The sequence below is a fragment of the Ostrea edulis genome, chromosome 6 (assembly GCF_947568905.1).
Source record: "Ostrea edulis chromosome 6, xbOstEdul1.1, whole genome shotgun sequence".
Classification (NCBI taxonomy): domain Eukaryota; kingdom Metazoa; phylum Mollusca; class Bivalvia; order Ostreida; family Ostreidae; genus Ostrea; species Ostrea edulis.
Window position 1 is genome coordinate 67744145 of NC_079169.1, and position 23694 is coordinate 67767838.

The window sequence follows — 23694 nt, forward strand, 5'->3', positions numbered from 1 at the left end:
ACCTGATCCCACCTCTGGTGTGTCCAGGGGTCCGTGTTTGCCCAACTATCTATTTAGTATTGCTTGTAGGAGTTATGAGATTGATCACTGTTCGTTATCTTCACCTTGCATGAAACATTGCCGATCCCTATAAAGATGCTGATTTTTCTACATAGCTATCAGCTAACCTCGTTTACACATGCATGTATTCTATATGGTCGTGAAGCAATCATAAGAGCATCGTGGAGTGTAAGTATTTTTTAAAGATAATTGTTATTCTTCAACTGGCCTTTATTGCATAAATATTATGTTAAACAGTTTTAAAATATTTATCGCTTATCATATTACGTTTCACCTGGTCAGCACTGGCCACTACCTTAACATCGCGTTTAAGGAGGTACTCTACATCGTCATAATGGTTGACTTCCTTTTAGAATATGGATGAAAATATAGATATCAGCAATAGATATCTATTCATTTAAAATAATCATCGCCTAGCTGAGTAACACAGTAGGTTAGCACGTCGACTACTGAACTGTGGATCACGGATTCGAGACCAGAAGGATTTTGAAAAAAAAAATGCAGATTGTTAACTACTAAAACTGTGTTTTTTGACTAATTAAAGTGAATTTGAAAGTTTTCAATTTCAAATTATTATTGTACATATTCTCCACTTTTCATCCACATCAAATTCCTCTGGTGTAACATACATCCTTAATGTGCTGTCTTTGAAGAATACCCTTTATATCAGCCTTGACTTTATTTATAGGTGTCCTTTCCACTGTTTCTCAGCTACCCGTTGGAACCACAACGTTTGTTTTTAGAGCCACTGATTTGTGTGGAAATTTTGTAGAGCACACCTTTACTCTCACTGTTACAAACTTTGTAAGTTCTTATTTCTTAAATCTGTATGACCCGATGTTCATGTATTATTTTTGTACATAATTACTTTAAAGCAGATTAATTACTTTATAAAGTTATTAACTTTCCCTTAATTACATGCTTGAAAACATCTGCATGTAAAAGAAAACAGTGCGAATATTATTTAGAAAGTAAATATAGTGTGGTACATATATAAATCATCCCATCATAGACGTCTATAAATAGACCCACGCGCGTCAGGGGAATCCCAAGATGATGTATTAACTCATACGCAACTGTCTAGTTTTAAGGCTGAAAGAGCGTAAAACAACGAATTACTAAGAGGTATTTGATATTTTTATTTCTATTAAATTTATGGCACGGTACTGTTATAACATAATACACAGCTTTACATAGATAAGATCACCGATGATCTGAAAGTTTGAACTGGTCACGTGACTGTCACTTGAAATGGCAGAGTGACGCGGTTATTTGTAAACATCGATTTAAAATCAAATAATTTGGGTTAAAACAGGTGAAATAATTTATGATATATCGTACAGCCTCATAACTACATTCCTGCGATGATTTAATAGCGTTTTTACGAGATGGAAAAAATATTGTAATTCGGACCATACATGCAACAATATACAATTCATAAATTTGCATAGCTTTTTGATAAGGCTAGTAAGGAAAGTTATGGATCTGAGGAATATGCATTTACTAGGAGAGGTTATTCACTAAAATCAATATAGTTTAATGATTTTACAGAATTAAAAGACTAAAAGATTATTGTAAATTCTATGTCATTCCAGATATATACATTTATAAACGCCTGATAAAGTCACTCATCGGAGTTCATCAGGTATCATAAAATGAACGATTTGTAAAACATTGTAATATTGGAACAAGAAATAATGTACAACGGTGTTTGCTTGGCACTTGACTGCTGATATCTTACCGAACAGCCAAGAAAATAATGTACAAAGTTGTTTGCTTGGCATTTGGCTACTGAAATCTTACCGAACAGCCAACAAAATAATGTACAAAGCTGTTTGCTTGGCACTTGGCCACTGATATCTTACCGTACAGCCAACAAAATAATGTACAAAGCTGTTTGCTTTGCACTTGGCTACTGATATCTTACTTAACAGTCAACAAAATTATCGTTTATGAGGGTTGTACATGTAACACATTTTCAGTATTTGTATAATTACTACAGAAAAATAAACAAATTATTTTAAAGGGCATGTATTCTAAAGAAAAATTCACTCCCAATGTATACGCATGTATAGCTTGTATTTTAATTATAGACATTAGAGCATGATATGCTGTATCTGCGATGCTAATGTTACATACAGTTCCTGTAAGAAAGCAATCATGTCCCAAATTAGCGTACCACGTGTATTTTGCATAAAGCATATAACTATATACATCTGACAAAAACCTTCAGCCTCCAGTGATAAACAACCTACCAGCCTCAGTAGAAGTCAGCGAGGATGTGAGCGTGGAGACACAGCTAATTGTTCTCGACGTTACTGACGCCTCATTGGACGACACGGTCACGTGTACCATTCCTAATGTCACGCCTACTCTGACAGCGTTATATATAAGATACGCAGCAGGAACATCGAGTAAGCATTTTGTATATCATCTAAAGCAATGTAGTCTAATCTTTGATAAAAGAGATATAATGTACGAAACACGAAATATTATAGTCAATTGTATTTTTCTGGTCCATTCTCGGAACACAATGCATTGTGTGTGTTAAATGTCTGTTCAGATTACGCTATCAGTTTACGGGCGGGCGCTGGACTGGACTACGATACCGAAAAAACGTATACTGCCGATGTAAGCTGTACTGACACCAAGGACACGACCACTGGGACCTTCACCATTTATGTTCTCCGTAACCAGCCACCTGTCATCACAAACCTGCCATCAAGTACGTTAATAGTCAATTAAACCTGTATTGGATTAAAATGAAGAGAGAGAAAACCAATTCGATATTACTAGAAATGAAAGATAAATAATCCTTTTCTTGGGACACTATTAAGTCCGCTGAATTTCACGATAGAATTCCAATAGTGCTGTGTAAGGTCTAACAAGCTACACATAAAATGGTTTTCTTTTATTGTCAGTAGACATGTATCCTGGTTTAGGAGAAGTCCAAAGGATAAAATAATGATGTATTTTATTGCACGTGATATATTTTGTTTTTAACATTGTAGCAGCCAACTCTGTAGACATAGCATCCTCGGGAACCTCCATTGGTACAACAGTGTTTACTGTGACGTCAACAGATCAGGAAAACGACCAGCTGTTCTACAACATGACGTGTACTCCTGTCACGTGTCCATTTAAGATCTATGATTGTGATTACTTTTCATTTACTTCAATGAACGTACTTTAACCATACATGTCATTTATAGGGTATACCGAGCTATAGGGGATCGTAACTAATTCTTCTGTTCTTGTAGCCGGGGCCATTCTGGTGGACAAAACCCTGTCAGGACTCAATGACACAGCGTACGACATGTACATCTACGTTTATGATGGGCATACATTGGTAGGACCACGAAGCTTGACCGTCAAAATCACAGGTCAGAGCATGTTAACGAGTTTTGTTCTTCTTTCATTATTCTGATGTAGCTGTTCTGTTAGAATGATCAACAAACCTACTCCAATTTTCAATACAGAAACAAATTTCATATTTGAAAATACACGAGGTATAAATTGCGATGCTTCATGCCAACATACTTCAGGCACCTGATCCCACCTCTGGTGTGTCCAGGGGTCCGTGTTTGCCCAACTATCTATTTTGTATTGCTTGTAGGAGTTATGAGATTGATCACTGTTCGTTATCTTCACCTTGCATGTTAGTGCTTCATGAAAAGTATGCCGACATGAAGCATTGCAGTTCATTCCCTCATGTATTTTCAAAAATGCTTTTTGTTTTATTTCCTCGTACATTCATTTATGTTGGAATTCCCAGCCGCGTTAGAATAGACGTACACTATTAATCAAGATACATGCGCATATTGTTCACACCTGCAGCGTATTTATGAGGAAATTACATGTACCATCAATACAATTTGTAAGGGTATTAAAGTCAAAACATTGGAAATATAAGTATTACCTGATGTAGGACGGTTAACAATCAGGATCCTCCAAATAAATGAGATCCGATTTCCAACGTTCAATGTATTGCAATATTACAGTGTTGGTGGGACACACACACCTCACAACACTGATTCTAGTCTCTGAACAGCTGATTTATCTGAAATATGTTTTAACATGGAAATTTTAATGTTGAGTTTTCACTCGTAATTAAAGAACAAACGCTTTGTCACGTTGATAGAACCCAAAATATAAGTAGATTAATTTTGAGAACAGCAATACATTGTTCAAGCAATGTAATTATGATGTATTATCATAGACCTTAGCCGGAAATCTGATTCAACTTTTAAGCTATCATCTGTTGACAGATGTAAACACTCCACCGGTGGTGACCAACCTGCCGACAACAGTGTCTGTTCCTGAAAATACAGCAGCCTCCACCACTATCTTCACGGTGACCAAATCTGACGTCAATTCTCTGGACACGCACACGTGGACGTCCACCATCTCTCCGACCAGTGGAGATCCTTATTTCACCATCGACTCCAGCAGTAAGTCATCCAAACTGATTCTACAGTACCGTAAATACAAACTCGCTTCAATAGAACACTTGTATTTGATTATCAATTTCATGGTTCCGACAGTACGTCAGTCATCAAATCTGATTAATATGGTGAATACACCTTTCTCCGGCAAAGTACTTATGTTTACGTGCTGATTACTGTCAAAGTTTGACAGTTGTTCAAATGAATTAATCAATTGAAACGTCTTTGATGATTTCATATGTTTTCATATTTCTCACAAACCAGTTATGATTCTACACAATATATATTCACTAAAACAATGCGTAAATCCATTTCCTTTTTGAAAGCCGGTGCCATTAAGACAACGTCCACAAATATTGACTTCGAGACAATAGGAACAACGACATTCTTATTGACTGCCTATGTTTCTGATGGTCAAGCCTCGGCCAGTGGAACCGTCACAATATCCATCACCAACCAAAACGAGGCTCCAACGTTTCTCTTGTCCACTTACACTATTACAGGGAATGAAGGTTCGGTACGTACTGTCACACATGACTATTTTTGTTAATTTTTCATTCACATTGAGACATCACCAGCTGTAGGTGAAGTACCATAAATGTAGACCTATACATGGCGCTCAAGAGTCGAAGCAATCACAGGCAATTGAATCGCTTTGGTTCGGATTTGCTATTAAAGAGTAAAGGTATAGAACCCTAAATATAAGGTACACAAGTTAGCCGATGTAAAAACAATAAACCAAATAGCATAAACTTCTACTCTGTATTCTGACATCCATACATAATCAATCTACATTGCTACCAAAGTCCATCCCGAAATTCCGTACACTTCCCAAGATATGCAGAAATTAATTCGGAATAATACCTATTATTTTTTGGTTGACTTTTGTCTTGGCCCTGGCACTATACGACTAAACAGAATGTTGAACCCGAGAGAGAAGGAGCAATTACAGTCTGAGACTTGACTCAACCTAAGACCTTCCGGTACTAACGTTTTAAACACTGAACCACTACGACCTTCCGGTACTAACGTTTTAACCACTGAACCACTACGACCTTCTGGTACTAACGTTTTAACCACTGAACCACTATGACCTTCTGCACTAACGTTTTAACCACTGAACCTCTACGACCTTCCAGTACTAATATTTTAACCACTGAACCACTACGACCTTCCGGTACCAACGTTTTAACCACTGCATCACTGCGACCTTCCAGTTCTAACGTTTTAACCACTGAACCACTACGACCTTCCAGTACTAACGTTTTAACCACTGCACCACTGGGACCTTCCGGTACTAACGTTTTAACCACTGAACCACTACGACCTTCCAGTACTAAAGTTTTAACCACTGCACCACTGCGACCTTCTGGTACTAAGGTTTTAACCACTGAACTACTACATGTATGACCTCCCGGTACTAACGTTTTAACCACTGAACTACTAGGACCTCCCGGTACTAACATTTTAACCACTGAACCACTACGACCTTCGGGTACTAACGTTTTAACCACTGAACCACTACGACCTTCCAGTACTAATGTTTTAACCACTGAACCAGTGCGACCTTCCAGTACTAACGTTTTAACCACTGAACCACTACGAACTTCCCGTACTAACGTTTTAACCACTGAACCACTGCGACCTTCCAGTACTAACATTTTAACCACTGAATCACTACGACTTTCCGGTACTAACGTTTTAACCACTGAACCACTAAGACCTTCCGATAGTAAAGTTTTAACCACTGAACCACTTCGACCTTCTTGTACTAAGGTTTTAACCACTGAACCACTTCGACCTTCCGGTACTAACGTTTTAACCACTGAACCACTGCAACCTTCCAGTACTAACGTTTTAACCACTGAACCACTAAAACCTTCCGGTACTAACATTTTAACCACTGCACCACTGCGACTTTCCGATACTAACGTTTTAACCAATGAACTACTACGACCTCCCGTACTAACGTTTTAACCACTGAACTACTACGACCTCCCGGTACTAACATTTTAACCACTGAACCACTATGACCTTCTGGTACTAACGTTTTAACCACTGAACCAGTGCGACCTTCCAGTACTAATGTTTTAACCACTGCACAACTGCGACCTTCCAGTACTAACGTTTTAACCACTGCATCACTGCGACCTTCCAGTACTAACGTTTTAACCACTGAACCACCACGATATTCCAGTATTAACATTTTAATCACTGAACCACTGCGACCTTCCAGTACTAATGTTTTAACCACTGTACAACTGCGACCTTTCAGTACTAAAGTTTTAACCACTGACCCAATGTGACCTTCCAGTACTAACATTTTAAACACTGAACCACTGCGACCTTCTGGTTCTAACGTTTTAACCACTGAATCACTACGACCTTCTGGTACTAACGTTTTAACCACTGCACCACTGCGACCTTCCAGTTCTAACGTTTTAAACACTGAACCAGTGCGACTTTCCGGTACTAAAGTTTTAAACACTGAACCACTGCGACCTTCCAGTACTAACGTTTTAACCACTGAACCAGTGCGACCTTCCAGTTCTAACGTTTTAAACACTGAACCAGTGCGACCTTCCGGTACTAACGTTTTAACCATTGAACCACTGCGACCTTCCGGTACTAACGTTTTAACCATTGAACCACTGCGACCTTTCAGTACTAACGTTTTAACCACTGCACAACTGTGACCTTCCAGTACTAACGTTTTAACCACTGAACCATTACGACTGGTTTATCATGCATGATACAATCATACATGGGTATGAGGTTTACAATGTGTAAATCCTTTCATTTTGTTATAGAGGTTATCAAAGAAGAAGAATGCTTTACTTCCTTTCAAAACACAACTGGAAAATGAAATATCAGAAACATATTCTATGACGTTTTATGTTTTATAATCCGGATTGATAGCTCAGTGAATAAAACTTACATTTTTTCACTAAATAAGTTTAATTTGAAAGTTTTCAATATTCAAATATTATTGTACACACCCTTCATTTTCATTCATATAAATTTTCTTTTGTGTGTTATTTCCCCCTAAATGCTCCATATATGTAGCTCCTACAGAATTGAAATGATCTAAATATTCCTCTGAACATTGCTACTTTTTATAAATAGGCAGGATCTTCTATTGGTACTCCACCTTTTTCTGTGAGTGACCCCGATGCAGGGGCTACCCAGACGTACTCTCAAAATTGTCCACAACTCACTATGGATCCTACAACGAAACTGGTGACATTAAGCACCGAATATGATGTCGACACCGGGAACCCTACGTCATTAACGTGCACAGTGACGGTATATGATGGTGAACTGACAGACACGGCTATCCTAAACGTCAACATCGACAACATTAACGATAACACTCCCACATTTACCGCTAGTTCCTACTCGTTCTATGCCTTCTCCACAGCTGACGTCGGTACGATCATCGCCAGTCTTCCCGCCACGGATGGGGACATTGGCACGTTTGGTATGGTGTAAGAATTGTGACTTTAACTTGACGCTTATTGTATAAAATTACAAACAACTCAAAAACTACAACTAGCTACTCCTAACATTTTATGGAAGATCATTGCTCTGTTGATTTAAAATGTGTTTTCACTGAAATATTCGAATAAAACTATGGAAAAAATATACCAATGAACAATACCTCTTCTTCAATATATATATTTATTATGATGCGATCATGATTCAGTATTACTATTCAATGTGAATTTCAGGTGACATTACCTACACAATAGACCAGACATCAACAGGCGGTAACTACTTTGGAATTTCTAACACCGGCGACCTTTTAATAACCTCCAGTCTGGGGGGATTCTCGTCAGGAACGACCTTGGCGGTCACCATTACTGCTACAGATGGTGGTGGTCTCACAGATTCAGCCACAATAACACTGGTGATTCCAGCTGCCACAACTACCACCGTGTCTACCACCACTGACCGCTATATGACCTTCTTTGAGGACACGCGAAACGTGGCCTGGTTTGTGACGTGTATGGTGCTTTTGTTTGGTCTGTTATTATTTATTACATATCTCGTTGTCAGGTTTACAGATTTTCAGAGCATCAAGAGGTCGTGTGAAAAGATGTGCCGAAGGAAGAGGAAATGGAAACCGTAAGATTGATGTTTATGGCATTTTAGTCTAAATATAAAATACTTTAATTTTTAGAGACCTAATTTGACAATTACAAAGATAAATTGGATCCCTGTAATGTCTTCTGAACACACTCGAATTACTGATTGGTTGTGCAGGCCTGGATTTCTTAACCAAAAAAATTAAGTCGAAACCTGGACTTAAATCGGAGATTAGACTCAAAGTTTGACAGCTCAATAAGAGAGTTTAAGAGGTTGTTTTTAGAAATCCAAGCCAGATGTCTCGTTTGTCAATAGAGGATTCTTCAGGCAGAGTTCAACTGGATCTATGACAACCGTTCATGACGCAGTCAGTTTTTTCTAGAGAACGTTTATGAATCTTGTGATCCTAGATTCAACTCTTAAAGATTATCTCCCTCATGCATAGCTCTTATCCTTGGACGAATTTGGCTCCACTTGTTTGGCACGCTGTTTTTGGCTATATTTAGATCTAAAACTTCATAGTTATTTCGGATTTCAAACATTTCGGTTGAGCATCACTGAAGAGACATTCTTTGTCGAAATGCGCATCTGGTGAATCAAAATTGGTACCGTATAAGTTTTACATTATGACCCCTGGGTCGAGGCCTCTGCTGGTGGACTGTTAGTCCCCGAGGGTCTCTACAGCCCAGTAGCTAAGTACTTCGTTACTAGCTTGAAAATACGGATGTATATTTAATTGCTGTTATAAAATTTAGAAATTCATTTCAAAATTAAGGATTATCTCCCTCATGCATAGCTCTTATCCTTGGACGAATTTGGCTCCACTTGTTTGGCACGCTGGTTTTGGCTATATTTAGATCTAAAACTTCATAGTTATTTCGGATTTCAAACATTTCGGTTGAGCATCACTGAAGAGACATTATTTGTCGAAATGCGCATCTGGTGCATCAAAATTGGTACCGTATAAGTTTTACATTATTTACGCGTATCATCCTTCTCAAGACGGTGATCGATCGGCATATCATTCGACTGACCTTTTGGTTGAAGATGTGTCGATTGTTCGCCTCGAAAATACAATTTTTAAAGTCCACTTTGGGTGTTGTGTTCAGCATCATATTTCTTTCATCCACACTGAATCCAACTTTTTACTCATATTAAATCATTTAACAGTATAATCAAAATTCTCCCTGACAAAAATCGAAGAGGCAAACCCAAACGCTTTGCTACATCATTTCCGTATGTTTCTTCTGTAAATTGCAAGCATTTTAACCACTTGCAAACAACTGGTTAGTTCCAACTACAGTATTTGTCTAAATCTGAATAGCTTGTAAGATTTTTTTATAGACAACAATAATCTATAAACTTCAGTAAATTAGAGAAACCATTTCATTATTGAAGGAGCATGGTTTTCACAATTACCTGTAAAATAACTAGAGATTTACGTATGACTTGATGTTGACAAACGTTAACGCCTGTGCTAATTTGGTCATTATTCCTCTTTGTTGAAATAGCCATAACATCCAATTTATCAGTCTCTAACAAAGTGATTTTCGTATTACAACTGTATTATGCACTTAAATAAACTGCACCGTACTTTGCCATGCATACAATTTTTACTAAAAAAAATTTGCACACGTTTGTTTGTTCTATGGGGATTCGAAACCGGAGAAATGACAACGATCTGGACGAGTGAGGTCATATGTTTGTGATACATGTACCTATATCAAGTAGTGATTTGAATTGTGTCCCTTTGCGGGATTGTTATGCGACAAACCATCATGAGTTGGCATGTGAATATCTACACAAAGTAACGGAGTAAATGATATACTAGTATCTGTGTAAACAGACTTCACTGGTACACAGATTGCACACTAACGCCTATTCTGGTCAAGTCAAATGACTGCATTTTACTTTGATATGCGGTTCATTATTGGAATAGGTCGAGTTGGAGCAGTGATTTCCAAAGTAATAACCGCTAACAAATATATGTGGTTCAATATTATCGTAAAATCTTTACTAGCATAGTCGTAAAAATATTAAATGGAGATTCGACCAATGGTGATGCGTTAATATTATTCTCTGTTTCATATTAGATTTTAAATCAGTCCGTACCAGGTGTTTAATAACATACATGCATCATGGGATTGACGTGTGTTTCTATGCATGGCGGACTATCGTATACTCGGGAGAGTATAGGATGTTTTTGTCTTGAATTTGATTGTTTCATGCCAAAACCTTTTAGGCGACAATTATCGGTTTCTAGCGGACTCTGGAGGGAGGAAAAAGCAAAGGTTATGATAAAAGACCGAGAAACGTTAAGATGGGGCGGGCAATGTCAATGCAAAAACAAATGAGACACTAATACGGTCGTCGAGCGTTTATAAGTGAGCATAAAGCTTCGTTTAAATGCACACATATCTAAGGATGAAATGAAAAATCAAAACGTAGTTTTTTTTAAATTAAGTACAATCCATAGATACATCGTGATAAGAAGAAATCGATCTCGCAATTCATATTTGTCTGATGTCAATGTACCTTTGCATTATTCTCACCAGGTTAATTTGTTATTAATTATTTCACCACGTGTATTGTGAACGCATCTATTTCTGTGTTTCAGTAGAAAAAGACGAATTGTCTCCAGAGAACCGTCTCCAGTTGAATGTAAGTATCCGTGTGGATAGTTGTGTATTGTGTATATGTACTCTGTATGAATTTTGTTTTACCGATCTAAAATGATTAATGAATGTGGTGTGATATTCTAACCTCAGTTAAATGCGATATTTGTAGATATTCGAACTCCAGCAACTTTCGAGACATGGAATGCATGGAGAATACCGGATACATTTAATCCTAACTAAATACCGGGATAATGGAAAAACATTACATGTGGAGCATTCGATCTTCTGGAAAAGAATTCATGAATTTTTGTGGGTTGAACAAGGGAGATAGATGGAGATACATGTAATTGATTTTTTGTGTGGCTGTCTTTCCAATTCTTTTTCCTTCAGTTTTTTTTTTACTTTGGGCGTGGCATTTCATTATCATAAAAAAGATAGCATCTGTTATCGTACAATGTATCATCCTATTTACATGTAAGTTATTGTCATAGCAACATAATAATCTTTAAAATGTACCAACATCAGGGAACAGTCTAAGGGCCTTTAATCTCTCAACTTCAAAACATGATTTTTAAAGCCAATGACCATAAGTCAATACCATGCACTTTGGCTTCTTCCTTCGTAAGGTATCGCCTACCTCTGTCTAACCATCCAGTTCCACATGTCTGTGCATGCATAAACCTGCTGACCATCAGGAAATCCCGTGTTATTGATGTGGTGTCATAATACTATCATCCCTCGTTTCATTCTGACCTTATTCTGAAATATAGAAACAAATACTTTTTATTATATAAAGTATGATAGTCATGTGATCAAAGCTTATACAATTCGAAGGCCTTTTCAGTGGGTTCTATCACCTACATGTACCGCCCCACTTCATAGCTTCGTAAAGGTGATAATTCATTGTGAATGCTATTGAGACACACGGGTAATTTTAAAATACGACACTAAGCACCCTCTGTACACCGTGACGAAGTGGTGAACTGTATGACACTAAACACCCCCTGTACACCGTGACGAAGTAGTGAACTGTATGACACTAAACATCCCCTGTGCACCGTGACGAAGTGGTGAACTGTATGACACTAAACACCCCCTGTACACCGTGACGAAGTGGTGAACTGTATGACATTGAATACCCCCTGTACACCGTGACGAAGTAGTGAACTGTATGACACTAAACACCCCCTGTACACCGTGACGAAGTGGTGAACTGTATGACACTAAACACCCCCTGTACACCGTGACGAAGTAGTGAACTGTATTACATTAAACACCCCCTGTATACCGTGACGAAGTAGTGAACTGTATGACATTAAACACCCCCTGTACACCATGACGAAGTAGTGAACTGTATGACACTGAACACCCCCTGTACACCGTGACGAAGTGGTGAACTATATGACACTAAACACCCCCTGTACACCGTGACGAAGTGGTGAACTGTATGACACTGAACACCCCCTGTACACCGTGACGAAGTGGTGAACTATATGACACTAAACATCCCCTGTACACTGTGACGAAGTGGTGAACTGTATGACACTGAACACCCCCTGTACACCGTGACGAAGTGGTGAACTGTATGACACTGAACACCCCCTGTACACCGTGACGAAGTGGTGAACTGTATGACACTGAACACCCCCTGTACACCGTGACGAAGTGGTGAACTATATGACACTAAACATCCCCTGTGCACCGTGACGAAGTGGTGAACTGTATGACACTGAACACCCCCTGTACACCGTGACGAAGTGGTGTTTTTTCTGTCGTCATGTTTGTGAAAGAGAGTGTTCGTCTCGAACTGTGTATTTGAGATGAGCGGGTGGAACGAAATAGAAAGAGAGGCTCAATCAAAGCCATATCAAACCAACTTGTGTTTCGCAACGAAGCCTAACGTGGTGACATAGATTTGATACTAGAATCGCAAATATAGTGAGCTAGAATTCCATGATAAGCCATTGATAAATTCTTGATGCACCTTGATTGTACATATATATTTGTATCTGATCAATGCCCCTACTTCGAATCGTTATCTAAAGGTATGATCTTTGACCTCTCAAAAACGTCATTGGAAAGTTATCTTTTGTTTTGGTATGCTTATATACCAAAGAAATCCCACAAATACATTCACTCTGTATTGTTACCATTCTTTCGTTTTCTTTTCACATTTATCTGTATCATGTTCCTATGTATTATTTATTGTTATTTATCTATTTATTTAAAAAGTTGCAATATTTATTGTCTGCATTCATTAAAACCTGATATTGAAATATTCCTACTGTTATTGGGTCCTACTAGATGAGGAACAATTACTCTGTAAAGAGGACTTTTTAGAATGAAATATTTGATAAATCATTTTCTTTCACATTCAAATAAATGGTTTCCATTGATTTACTGAAATTTGCATGTTTTGTGTAATAATTTCAATAATATTATTTATCCAAATGTCTTTAAAAAAGGTGTTTACATCTCCGAATCTTTATTTACATATTCATTGTTGCAGTTTAAAAGAAAAAAAGTTGAACATGGTTTTGTTGTATTTTCAATTCAAGAATCATTATTTACTTACAAAAATCTTGACAGACAGACAGACAAAAAGATAGATATGTTTTGTTGTTAGATATTAAATTCATTTCACTCGTGAAGCGCAGTTCACATTGTGTATTTTCGAAAATGCAAATTTATGTCATGTTTATATTCTACTTTCATTTCTCTCAGAATTTCCAGCCTTTGAAACGTTCAATGTAATTAATTTATCAAGTAGTTCTGTATTCATACGCGCATTGTTTACAACTATATTGCGTTCATGAGGAAATACTTTTCATTACAATTTGTAAAGATATCATGGGCAAAAACATTCGAAACATAAATATTACAGGATTAAACATTCTTTTTGAGGAATTTATCGATGTGTAAACTCTAAACATTTTGCTAACAAATTAAATAAATGTGCAAAGCATTATCAATTTTTAGAAATTTGAATAGTTTTCCCACACTATGCCATTTGTTATCAGGCGCATATGTATAAAAGGTGAAGGTAGCGAACAGTGATCAATCTCATAACTCCTATTGTATAAGCAATACAAAATAGAAAGTTGGGCAAACACGGACCCCTGGACACACCAGAGGTGGGATCAGGTGCCTGGGAGGAGTAAGCACCCCTGTCAACCGGTCACACCCGCCATGAGCCCTATATCTTGATCAGGAAAACATGTTCAAATTTGAATAATACCCCTTTGGTCCTATAAAATATTTTCTCTTAGACATAACTATTTCTAAATGAAAGATGACGATAACGAACAGTGATCAATCTCGTAACTCCTAAAATCAATACAAAATGGATAGTTGGGCAAACACGGACTCCTGGACACAACAGAGGTGGGATCAGGTGCCTAGGAGGAGTAAGCATCCCCTGTCGACCAGTCACACCCGCCGTGAGCCATATATCTTGAATAGGTAAACGGAGTTAAGCGTAGTCAAAATCAGTGTGTCAAGAACGGTCTAACAGTCAGTATGAAACACGCCGGACAGCATTTTACCCAATGATAGGTTGTATTGGCAAACTAGATCGTTATAACGACCATAGAATTTGTGAAATGCTGACTTTAAACGAGACTGTTGAAACCCCATTACCATCAACTTGTTTGTCTGTAGCTTGCCTCGATTTGAAAACTTACCATACGCAGAACAAGCTCTTGCGTATCGAATCAGTTGAGAAATATAAACACAATATGCAGGTGATAATGGAATATTGCTGCATAAATATGGGAAGTTGACGATAGAGAAGCTGGAATCATCCCGTTTGTAATAAAGTTGAGTTGTTAGTTTGTCGTTAATGTCTATTTTCAATAAAATATCTAAGTATGAAGTAGAAATGGACGACTCTGTGGTGTCCTTTATTTCGAGCTCACAGGGAAATATCGAATCGACATATGGAAGAAAGTTATTATTGTTAATAGATAAAACGTCGTCGATATACCTAAAAGTTTTAAATAAATTTTGCCTCGTAAGAATATAAAAACTGGCTAGCTAATAACGGAGCACAATTTGTACCCATGCTAATTCTAACAGACTTTTGGAAGACCTGATCACCAAAAACTACAAAGATATTGTCAATTAGGAACTTGAAATCTACAACACACCAACATCGCAAGGTTCTGAATGACTTGTACATGACTGTTCAAGTTTACACCCTGTACTTCCTACAACTATACTTCTACTATTGCAAGGAACCACTATGCACTCATGAGTTCGAATACAGTGACGTAATAAACAAGGACAACCTTATATGGATCATTGCTGACCCCGAAATCATGTCTGACTTGCTTTGTGATCCTAAGACTGATAGAACATTGGAAGAAACAGCGTCATTCATTGCCCGCACTACTCCGAAAACACCTACTACTCCTGGAAAAAAGTGATGGGCTTGTGGAGGTCCGTCACAGGCGAATAGAAATGACCGCAAAGGTAGATATAAAAACTGTGAGGCCTGGACATTCACAAGTGCTAAATGTGCAGTTAAAGGACACAACACTACTTCATGCCAAAGGTGCATTTTTGGTGGTGCTTGGGGCCACCGAGATGCTTCATTTAAAGTCTGATCACAGGGAACATGTCACAAGAAAGACCTACCCCATACCTGCATGCAGTACGTCAAAAGACATTGCCCAAGATAATGTCAGTTATGTCTATGACCAGTTGTGCACCACATCATAGTAGGGCAGTTCTCACCTCAGACACTTCTGCTAAAAAGTCAGGACAAGGTCTTTCACAAAGGAAATTATCATAGAGGAAATGAAAGAAGGTGTGCGGGTATTTGATCCTGATCGACCGACCTGCATCGCCGCTGATTGGTCTGTTGATGGAATTGGCTTCTTCATGATGCAGACGTATTGCCAATGTGTGCTGAAGACTCCTGACTGTTGCAATGATGGTTGGAAGCTATGCTTAGTTGGAAGCAGGTTTACACACACAGCTGAGAGCAGGTAATTGCTCCCATCGAAGGTGAGGCCATGGCAGTGATGTATACACTCCACGAAACACGATATTATGTACTGGGATGCAATAACCTCATTGTTGCTACAGATCACAAATCTCTTCTACAGATACTGAATGATACATGTAGGTCACTCACTGACATTGATAACAGACGATTACTCAACCTCAAAGACAAAACTCTTGGATACAGGTTCACAATCGTACATGTGCCTGGGAGGAAGAATTTGGATCCAGATGCAGCCTCCAGACACCCTATCGGCCAAGCCACTCGCCTTCCACTACCAGGAGAACCACTAGAGCTTGATCCTCTCAACATGATGGTATCTCGCCATGACACCCTGGCAAGCCTATATATCAGCATGCGACTGATAATGATACAGCTAAGGACACTTCCACTGCTGCCGCAGCCACCCTGAAATCTGTCAGCACAGTGGTCACATGGGATATGGTTCGCGAGGCCATATAGTGTAAGTGAGTGTAAGGAACGATAACTCTGGGTAGAGATAGAACTTCGTCTGTTGCTAACCCACATGCACACTGGAGGGCGGAACTGGCTGTGAAGACTAAAATGTATCCTCACAAACAACATATCTGTCACAGGTTCACTGGATGTAAAAAAGTTCCAGAGAGCATTGCTGATATTTCGTAACTCATTAGATCCAGAGACTAAATCTTCCCCAGCATTGATCTTATTTGGATGCCCCATCCGTGGTTTACTATCCAATTTGCATATGTTGATTAGAATCATCATGATTTCAATATTTAAGAAATAAGATATCATTTTTGAGTGTTATTGGGATAAGACATGAATTTGGTCACGTGATCAATCCTATAACGCCTATGATAAAATTCATATGTTATTCACAGGGGCTCCGCTCGTCACGAAATTTTTGTCTAATTTGAATAAATAGAGGGTCAATTCGTGATGAACCACTGTAGGTTATTTACAAGTCATAAAAGAGTCAATCTGATTAAAATAAGATCTTTGATTCGCTCCGTTATTGTTATGTCGCTACACAATATCGACATAACAATAACGGAGTGGATCAAAGATCTTATTTTAATCAGATTGTAAAAGAGTCGAGCATATCTATATGACAACATTGCATCTCACATGTTTGACGTCACATGTGTCATATTGCATGTTGACATAGTTAAGCTTTGTAGAAAAGTATCTTGCATGTACTCTGGAAAGAAAGAAAGGGGAAAGGGGGGGAGGGGGGCGAAAAGATGTCACCATACGAAACATTTCAAGAACGCTTTAATAATATCTGGGATCCATGTCACGTGATTAAAGTTGTTTTTCTCCCGCCGATTGTCACACGTGTTTACATCTTCAGGTAAAAAATGCACACATACCACTTACATTTATTAGGTAGAGATTGATAAATCGTCTTAAAACACGGAAAATTGAATACATCGTTTGAGGTACATATTATATACTGTTTATTTATAGCCAAACCAAAATGCATAACGATATATCCGAGTATTCAATTCATTGTTTCAGCAGCAGATAATGTCGGTAAAGTTGAAGAAAGCCATTCGAGAGAGGATTCAGGATATCAAAGACCAAAGGGATGTTATGGTCGCAATTTTAAATGAGTTTGTTACGGAGGTATGGATAATAAGATGCATTGTAAACTGTAACAACAGTACTTACTAGTGTAACAGGTTGGGAACACTTCCCCTGAAGGGCCTTTACCTGTATACATTAGATCTAGCGAAATCTTCTCGCTAAAACTCGATTATCCCTCCTTATATCTCGTACAACCGAGAAAAACGCTCGAGGAGTACATTTATTTGTTTCGCGTGAAACGGCGCTAAGACATGTAAGATGTCCAATTCTACCATGCAAATAATTAATATATAGATATAAATATTATACATATGTTGACATTCTTGCTGTGTTAAAATGTCAAGCAATTATGAAGCGAGGATATATTAACATGTAACTACCATTTTGTAAATAGTAGCATGACATTTAATGCAAAGCATACATACAGTACCTTCTCGATTAGATTAGATTTTCGATACTTTAGTCTCGATTCGATGATTTTCGATTCGATGCAATAGCATGAACCAAATTCTTTATAATGCTAAGATTTTCTTATGTTTCGTTGTATTTATTGCTTTCTGCAAATAAATTCTACATAATATAAAAGCGTTTAACATAAATCAACACTCTTATCACTTGTCCTAAAGCCGAAATGTTGCCATACCCAGGATTTAAACATTGGAGGTGCATTTTTCAACTCATTAACTGCGTCTATTTTGATACAGCAAAGTTTACTCGTTTGTTGATTGGGCAATTTTCAATTCCATTGGCTAATCAGAAACCGTGTTATCAAGAGCAATGTGTGCTATGATTTTAGAACTGTATCGAACCGAAACAGACCCCGAATAAATTGATCATCGAATCGAGACCACTACATCGCGATTCGGTCACATCGCGATCCATTGTTTCACCCCTAGCAGAGGTTCAACACAGGCATGTTGTACATAACAGACACATAGGTAATACATAGGAAAATACAATACATCTGAATGGTTACATGGTTTGACTTCGAGTGAGTGTCTCAATGCGGGAAACCCGCTCGTGCGCGAAGCCGTGGTTCACTACGCATAACCCATATATATATGGATACCTAACTCGACTACACACACACACACACACATATATATACCATAACAAAAGTACTCGTGATTGGATTTCGGTGTCCTTCTCTCTTACACAGCAATAGATGCTATGAAATTTCTTGAATGTGAGATAAATTTTATAGAGGTAATTTCCAATCAAATCGAAAAACACCTGTTTATGGCATAGTTGTCAACTCATCCGAGTTTGTTTGGTTACACCTGATTTTTCGATCTGTAACTTGACTACTTTTTATAACCCGGCAGGTCATACATTTTACCCAATTTCCGAAGTTGGTTTTGTAAATTGTTAGGCTAGCGCATGTACTTTCCTAGCTGCAATAATGTAGCCCTCTCTGATTTTTTTTTTTTTTTTTTTTTTTTAGGAGAGGGCTACAACTCCTTAGGATCTCCGTAATGGTGCAAATGCGGGAGTGATTCACTCCCGCAACATTTGCGCTCATTCTAAACATTTCCTGACTTTCTTTACGTAAATAAAATGATATTCTATGTTTCTTGGTCAATATATAAATTTACAACCTGCAACTTAAGATTTGTGAGGCTCTATTCTACCGTTTTCAACAATTTCGATAAATTCCAATTTCTTGATTCATATTTGTGCGCCATGTTTGATGTACTGAAGTATAAACTTCCGATTGCCAAGTCATTTGCATATGCCATATAAGGTAGTATTGACATCAATGGAAAAGTATGGAGGCGAAAGCTATTTCGTCGGTATTGAAAAGGTTTGAATTTAATATCAAGTTAAAAACCGAACAGCAGAGTGTAAATTCTTTCTGCAACAATATGATTTTCCTTTCTTTGTCGAAGTGGCTCGAGTAACTACATTTTCGCGCTGATTGTCAATGCTTAGGTTTTTCATTAGATCCACCTACGAGATCTCGCGATAACAAGCATGGCGGAGCAGACGAAGAATTTTGCATCCTGTACATTGTATTTAATGAAAAACACCTTTATTAGACATGCCCGAGCACAAAGTTGGTACTCCTTTAGGTGTAAACAACATTTGGGACTAATACACAGAGTTTATTATCGGTTATTCATAAAATTATTTTGCACCATTACAGAGATCCTATGGAATTGTAGCCCTATCCCGAAAACGTCAGAATTAAAAAAAATTGGATAGGGCTACATTATTGCAGCTAGTACTTTCCAGTTTTCAACACAAGCTTGGATCTACGTAAATTATGCCTATGGTCATGTACATTACAGATATGTTATCAAAGCAGGGGTTAACAATTATATGTGAGTTGTTTTCCAAAATTTGTTGGTAGATACGTAAGCCCTAATGCCGCTTTAATGCATTCCCAAATGAAATGCTGATGAATTAGACAGTGGCCATAGGAAAGTTAGTTGGACATTTTGACTGACGGATTGCTATAATATTCTTCAATCAAAATTAAATTTTATCAGTCGTACGTTTTTTTTAAGGTCTTGATTTCAAGGACCCGGGTCTTTCTAATTGGGAAAGATAGCAACATTGGCTTGAAATTGGGAAAAAAGGTTCCATACAAAGAAGTGCAGAAATAACCAAACCATAGTTCATTAAAGTATAATTGGACTCTCATCTGATTTTCAATTTGGTCAAGCTTACCTTGTTCTAATAAGCAGAGGCCAAAAAAGTAGCATTGGGAATGGGGCCTTAAATTATTTCGGCCCCCTACAGACCCTTAGAAAAATTCCTGACTCGTGTTTACTAAAATCTAAAAACCTTTGTCCATCAATCATGTGCCTGTTAGTGCTGATGCAATTTGAATCCCTCTGATAAAAGCATGATTCTTCTTACAGGTCTGTTGCTCCGTTTGTATCATGTTTATTGATTGAGCGAAACTCGCGAAGCGACAAGACGAGCTCGCTTCAATGATTACACATTTGAGTCAGCTGAAAAGTGATTGGTATTACCCATAATGCTTCTGGAAAAATGTTGCTCTCACTGCGGTATACTTCATTGACAACCCCGTAAATGAAATAAATACGTTGTTTGGAAACTACCACAACCATTTTAGAATTTCAGACAAGCTTTGTACCTTCGTAGTTAAGTGCTTGGTTTGAAGAGACAAAATCACAACTGATATGACATCACAATGGATTGCACTGTTTACATTGACTACGTTATATTTCCTGGCTGATTAATGTCTAATGTCGTTGTTGGAAGATGTAAAGAGTTTTTGCTCGACTCAACGGTCACACCGTAAAACGTATATACAGTGGAACCCCGTTATTACGTTCCCCCTTTATTACGTTAGTCCGCATATTACGTTGGAATTTCAAAGCACAAAACCATTTCTTAACAAACCTATATAAAATAGACCTCGTTATTACGTTGTCCTAAAATGCCGGGACTCGGTATTACGTTGTAAATATTCCGACAAAAACGTAATAAACCCCTAATTATTCAATAGTGATTCTCAAAATAATAAGCCATTCACACCTTGACTGCCTGAGGCAGTCACCACGTAAATTTCCTGGTCTGTTTGGGGATTAGAGACGCTTGACTGATCACGCTTCGATAGATCTAGCGACATCAATACAGGTGAATACCCCGTATAGAAGCCAGTGATAAACAATTAAATAATGTTTATTTAGAAATTGTACTCTATGAAATTTACTTCATTTTTCATATTTTGATAATCAAAGAAATAATTTCTCAACCAACTGCGTGTTCAGCATAGTGTGATTACCTTCGCTATTAAAACTCTATTCACGGACAGCTTTGGTACCAAACAAGAAAGACAAAATTTATCGTAGCAATGTTACAACAGCTTGGGTAACTGCTTGGACATAGGTGACTAAAGGTGTTCAATTAAAAAAAAATTGTTCGTTGTTTGGACATGCAGCTTGGGTGTTCGTAAATCTCGTCCATACATACACCAATCTATCGGCCGATTTGTGCATGGCATTTACCTCAGTGAATATTTTAAAATCCCTTGATGCGCACGTGATTTTAGTGCCATCATTTAGCGTTATAAATGAAATCTTCGTGCATCATTATATTTTTTTTTTATGTGGAGTGCGCTTAAATTGTTTTCCGTGCATGTTTATCGTTGGTGAGAAGTGTGCAAGTGTTGGGTATCGTGTGCGTTTTGTGTCTATAGTTTTGTTGTTTTTTGGGTGGTTTTTTTTTTTTATTGTGTTGTGTATTGTGTAAATAGAGAACTTAATAAAAACGATGTTTTGTTATTTTGTAATACGAATGTTGAATACGAACCGGAACGAGTTATTGAGAGAAATTTACATGAACGCATTGTTTTAAAGTTGAACAAAATGGCGGTCCAAACGAATTCAGAAAAAGCAACGTTTATCAAAACATCCTTATGTATCCTACACCGAAATAAAGAAAAGGGATAAGAACATGAAGAATTACGGACATTAAAGATAAGATGTAAATAAAACAAAGTATCATAGTCTTTTAAACAAAGAAACAGTAAAGATATATTCACACACCCCTTCACGGAGTACCAACGGACGATATACAATTTCCAAATGATATTTTTAACGGATTTAACTGGGAACGTTTATTACGTTGCCCCCGGTATTACGTTATTTTATCGTGACAAAATGGAAAACGTAATAACGGGGTTCCACTGTAGTGATTTAGTGTAAGAATGGAGTATTCCATAAGGCCAAGATAAATGAATAGTGTATTTCCTATTCCAGCCTGAAAAAATAGGGTAGGTAGGGAAAACATTTTATTTTAACATTTTATTGTTTAAAATTCAACTTTCACAATATGGCATTTTATATCAGGATTAAAGCATATATTGTGTACATGTAAAAGTATTTTAAAAAATGCATAATACACAGACATAGATATGCAAAAGCTACCTGGACATTTTTTTTTTTTAATTTGGAAATGCTCGTCCCAATGCTAAAAGGCAGGTAATTTTTACTTTGAAATTCTCAAACAATGAAAACAAATCAATCAGGGTAGCCAAATCGTTCATAAATCTTCTTTACAGGCCCACAGATTACAATTTTTGCTTAAAATTTCTTGAGTAAACCTAATTTTTTTGGCTTCTACTTATTTGAATGAGGTAAGCTTTGACCAAATTGAAAGTCAGAAGGAGCCAAATTATACCTTTAAGCACTCTGATTTGGGTTTTTTCCATATTTCTTTGTATGAAACATTTTTCCCAATTTCAAGCAAATGTCGCTATTTTCCCCAATTGGAAAGGCCCTGGCCCTTGAAATCAAGACCTGAAAAAAACCTTGTGATATGTATAGATTTTCTCAGACACGGAAGTGATCAAGATTAGGATTTCTAATAGTAAAACCGAAATTGTTTACTTCCAGAGAGTATATCGGTAGATAAATTTTTCAGGGTCGGCTCATATATTTGAGGGTTGGTCGGGGAACAGGAAACACACAATTTATTTATCTAGGCCTAAGGCTAGAACCATGTGCAATAAACAGATCAATATTAGCATGATTAAGCAGTGGCGGATCTATACTTTACTGGAGGGGGGGGGGGGGGGGTGGAGGGCATGGGAGGGGAGGGGGGGGTGGCCTCCCTCAGGAAAATTTTAAAAAGATTGATTCAAAATGTTGCATTTTAGACTGAAATTCTTCTTCCTTCCATTTATAGTCACCACATCCTTTATAGAGTTTGAATAAAAGTAATAAACTTGACTTGTTGATGGGGAGGGGAGTGAGGGGGCAATTCCCCTAAATCAGTGGACGCGAATGATTTTTAATTTTACCAGTCTACAATCTAGCTTTACCAGACCAAAAATAAATTTACCAGACCAAATTTTCTTATGTGCAAAATTCAGTTTTTGCGCTTAATGTTTCTGACTATAGGGCAAGTGAGAATACAAAATTTG

At 37.6% G+C, this 23694-nt stretch overlaps 2 protein-coding genes and 1 long non-coding RNA gene across 5 annotated transcripts in view; 2 read left to right on the forward strand and 1 right to left on the reverse strand.

The window, feature by feature from the left end:
- LOC125645770 (cadherin-23-like) overlaps nucleotides 1–13742 on the forward strand; it is a 48417-nt gene extending 34675 nt beyond the window's left edge. For 2 of the 3 annotated variants that reach the window (XM_048871587.2, XM_048871588.2), the window contains exons 7-17: nucleotides 749–864; nucleotides 2294–2474; nucleotides 2624–2785; nucleotides 3072–3215; nucleotides 3321–3443; nucleotides 4329–4511; nucleotides 4832–5022; nucleotides 7632–7986; nucleotides 8237–8633; nucleotides 11212–11255; nucleotides 11382–13742. In XM_048871587.2, the coding sequence (XP_048727544.1) occupies nucleotides 749–864; nucleotides 2294–2474; nucleotides 2624–2785; nucleotides 3072–3215; nucleotides 3321–3443; nucleotides 4329–4511; nucleotides 4832–5022; nucleotides 7632–7986; nucleotides 8237–8633; nucleotides 11212–11255; nucleotides 11382–11452 (1967 nt within the window). In that variant the 3' untranslated portion in view covers nucleotides 11453–13742. The remainder of the gene's footprint in view (nucleotides 1–748; nucleotides 865–2293; nucleotides 2475–2623; nucleotides 2786–3071; nucleotides 3216–3320; nucleotides 3444–4328; nucleotides 4512–4831; nucleotides 5023–7631; nucleotides 7987–8236; nucleotides 8634–11211; nucleotides 11256–11381) is intronic. The other variant, XM_056140560.1, reaches the window with a different exon arrangement.
- On the reverse strand, nucleotides 2709–4439 carry LOC125645773 (uncharacterized). Its single transcript, XR_007359444.2, has 3 exons — nucleotides 4358–4439; nucleotides 3980–4120; nucleotides 2709–2775 (listed from the first exon to the last, which is right to left on the reverse strand). It is a non-coding gene; the product is annotated as an uncharacterized LOC125645773 (long non-coding RNA).
- A 3737-nt stretch (nucleotides 13743–17479) lies between the features above and the next one.
- LOC125645948 (uncharacterized) overlaps nucleotides 17480–23694 on the forward strand; it is a 61477-nt gene continuing 55262 nt past the window's right edge. The window contains exons 1-2 of the mRNA XM_048871969.2: nucleotides 17480–17556; nucleotides 17724–17831. Of these exons, the coding sequence (XP_048727926.2) occupies nucleotides 17733–17831 (99 nt within the window). The 5' untranslated portion in view covers nucleotides 17480–17556; nucleotides 17724–17732. The remainder of the gene's footprint in view (nucleotides 17557–17723; nucleotides 17832–23694) is intronic.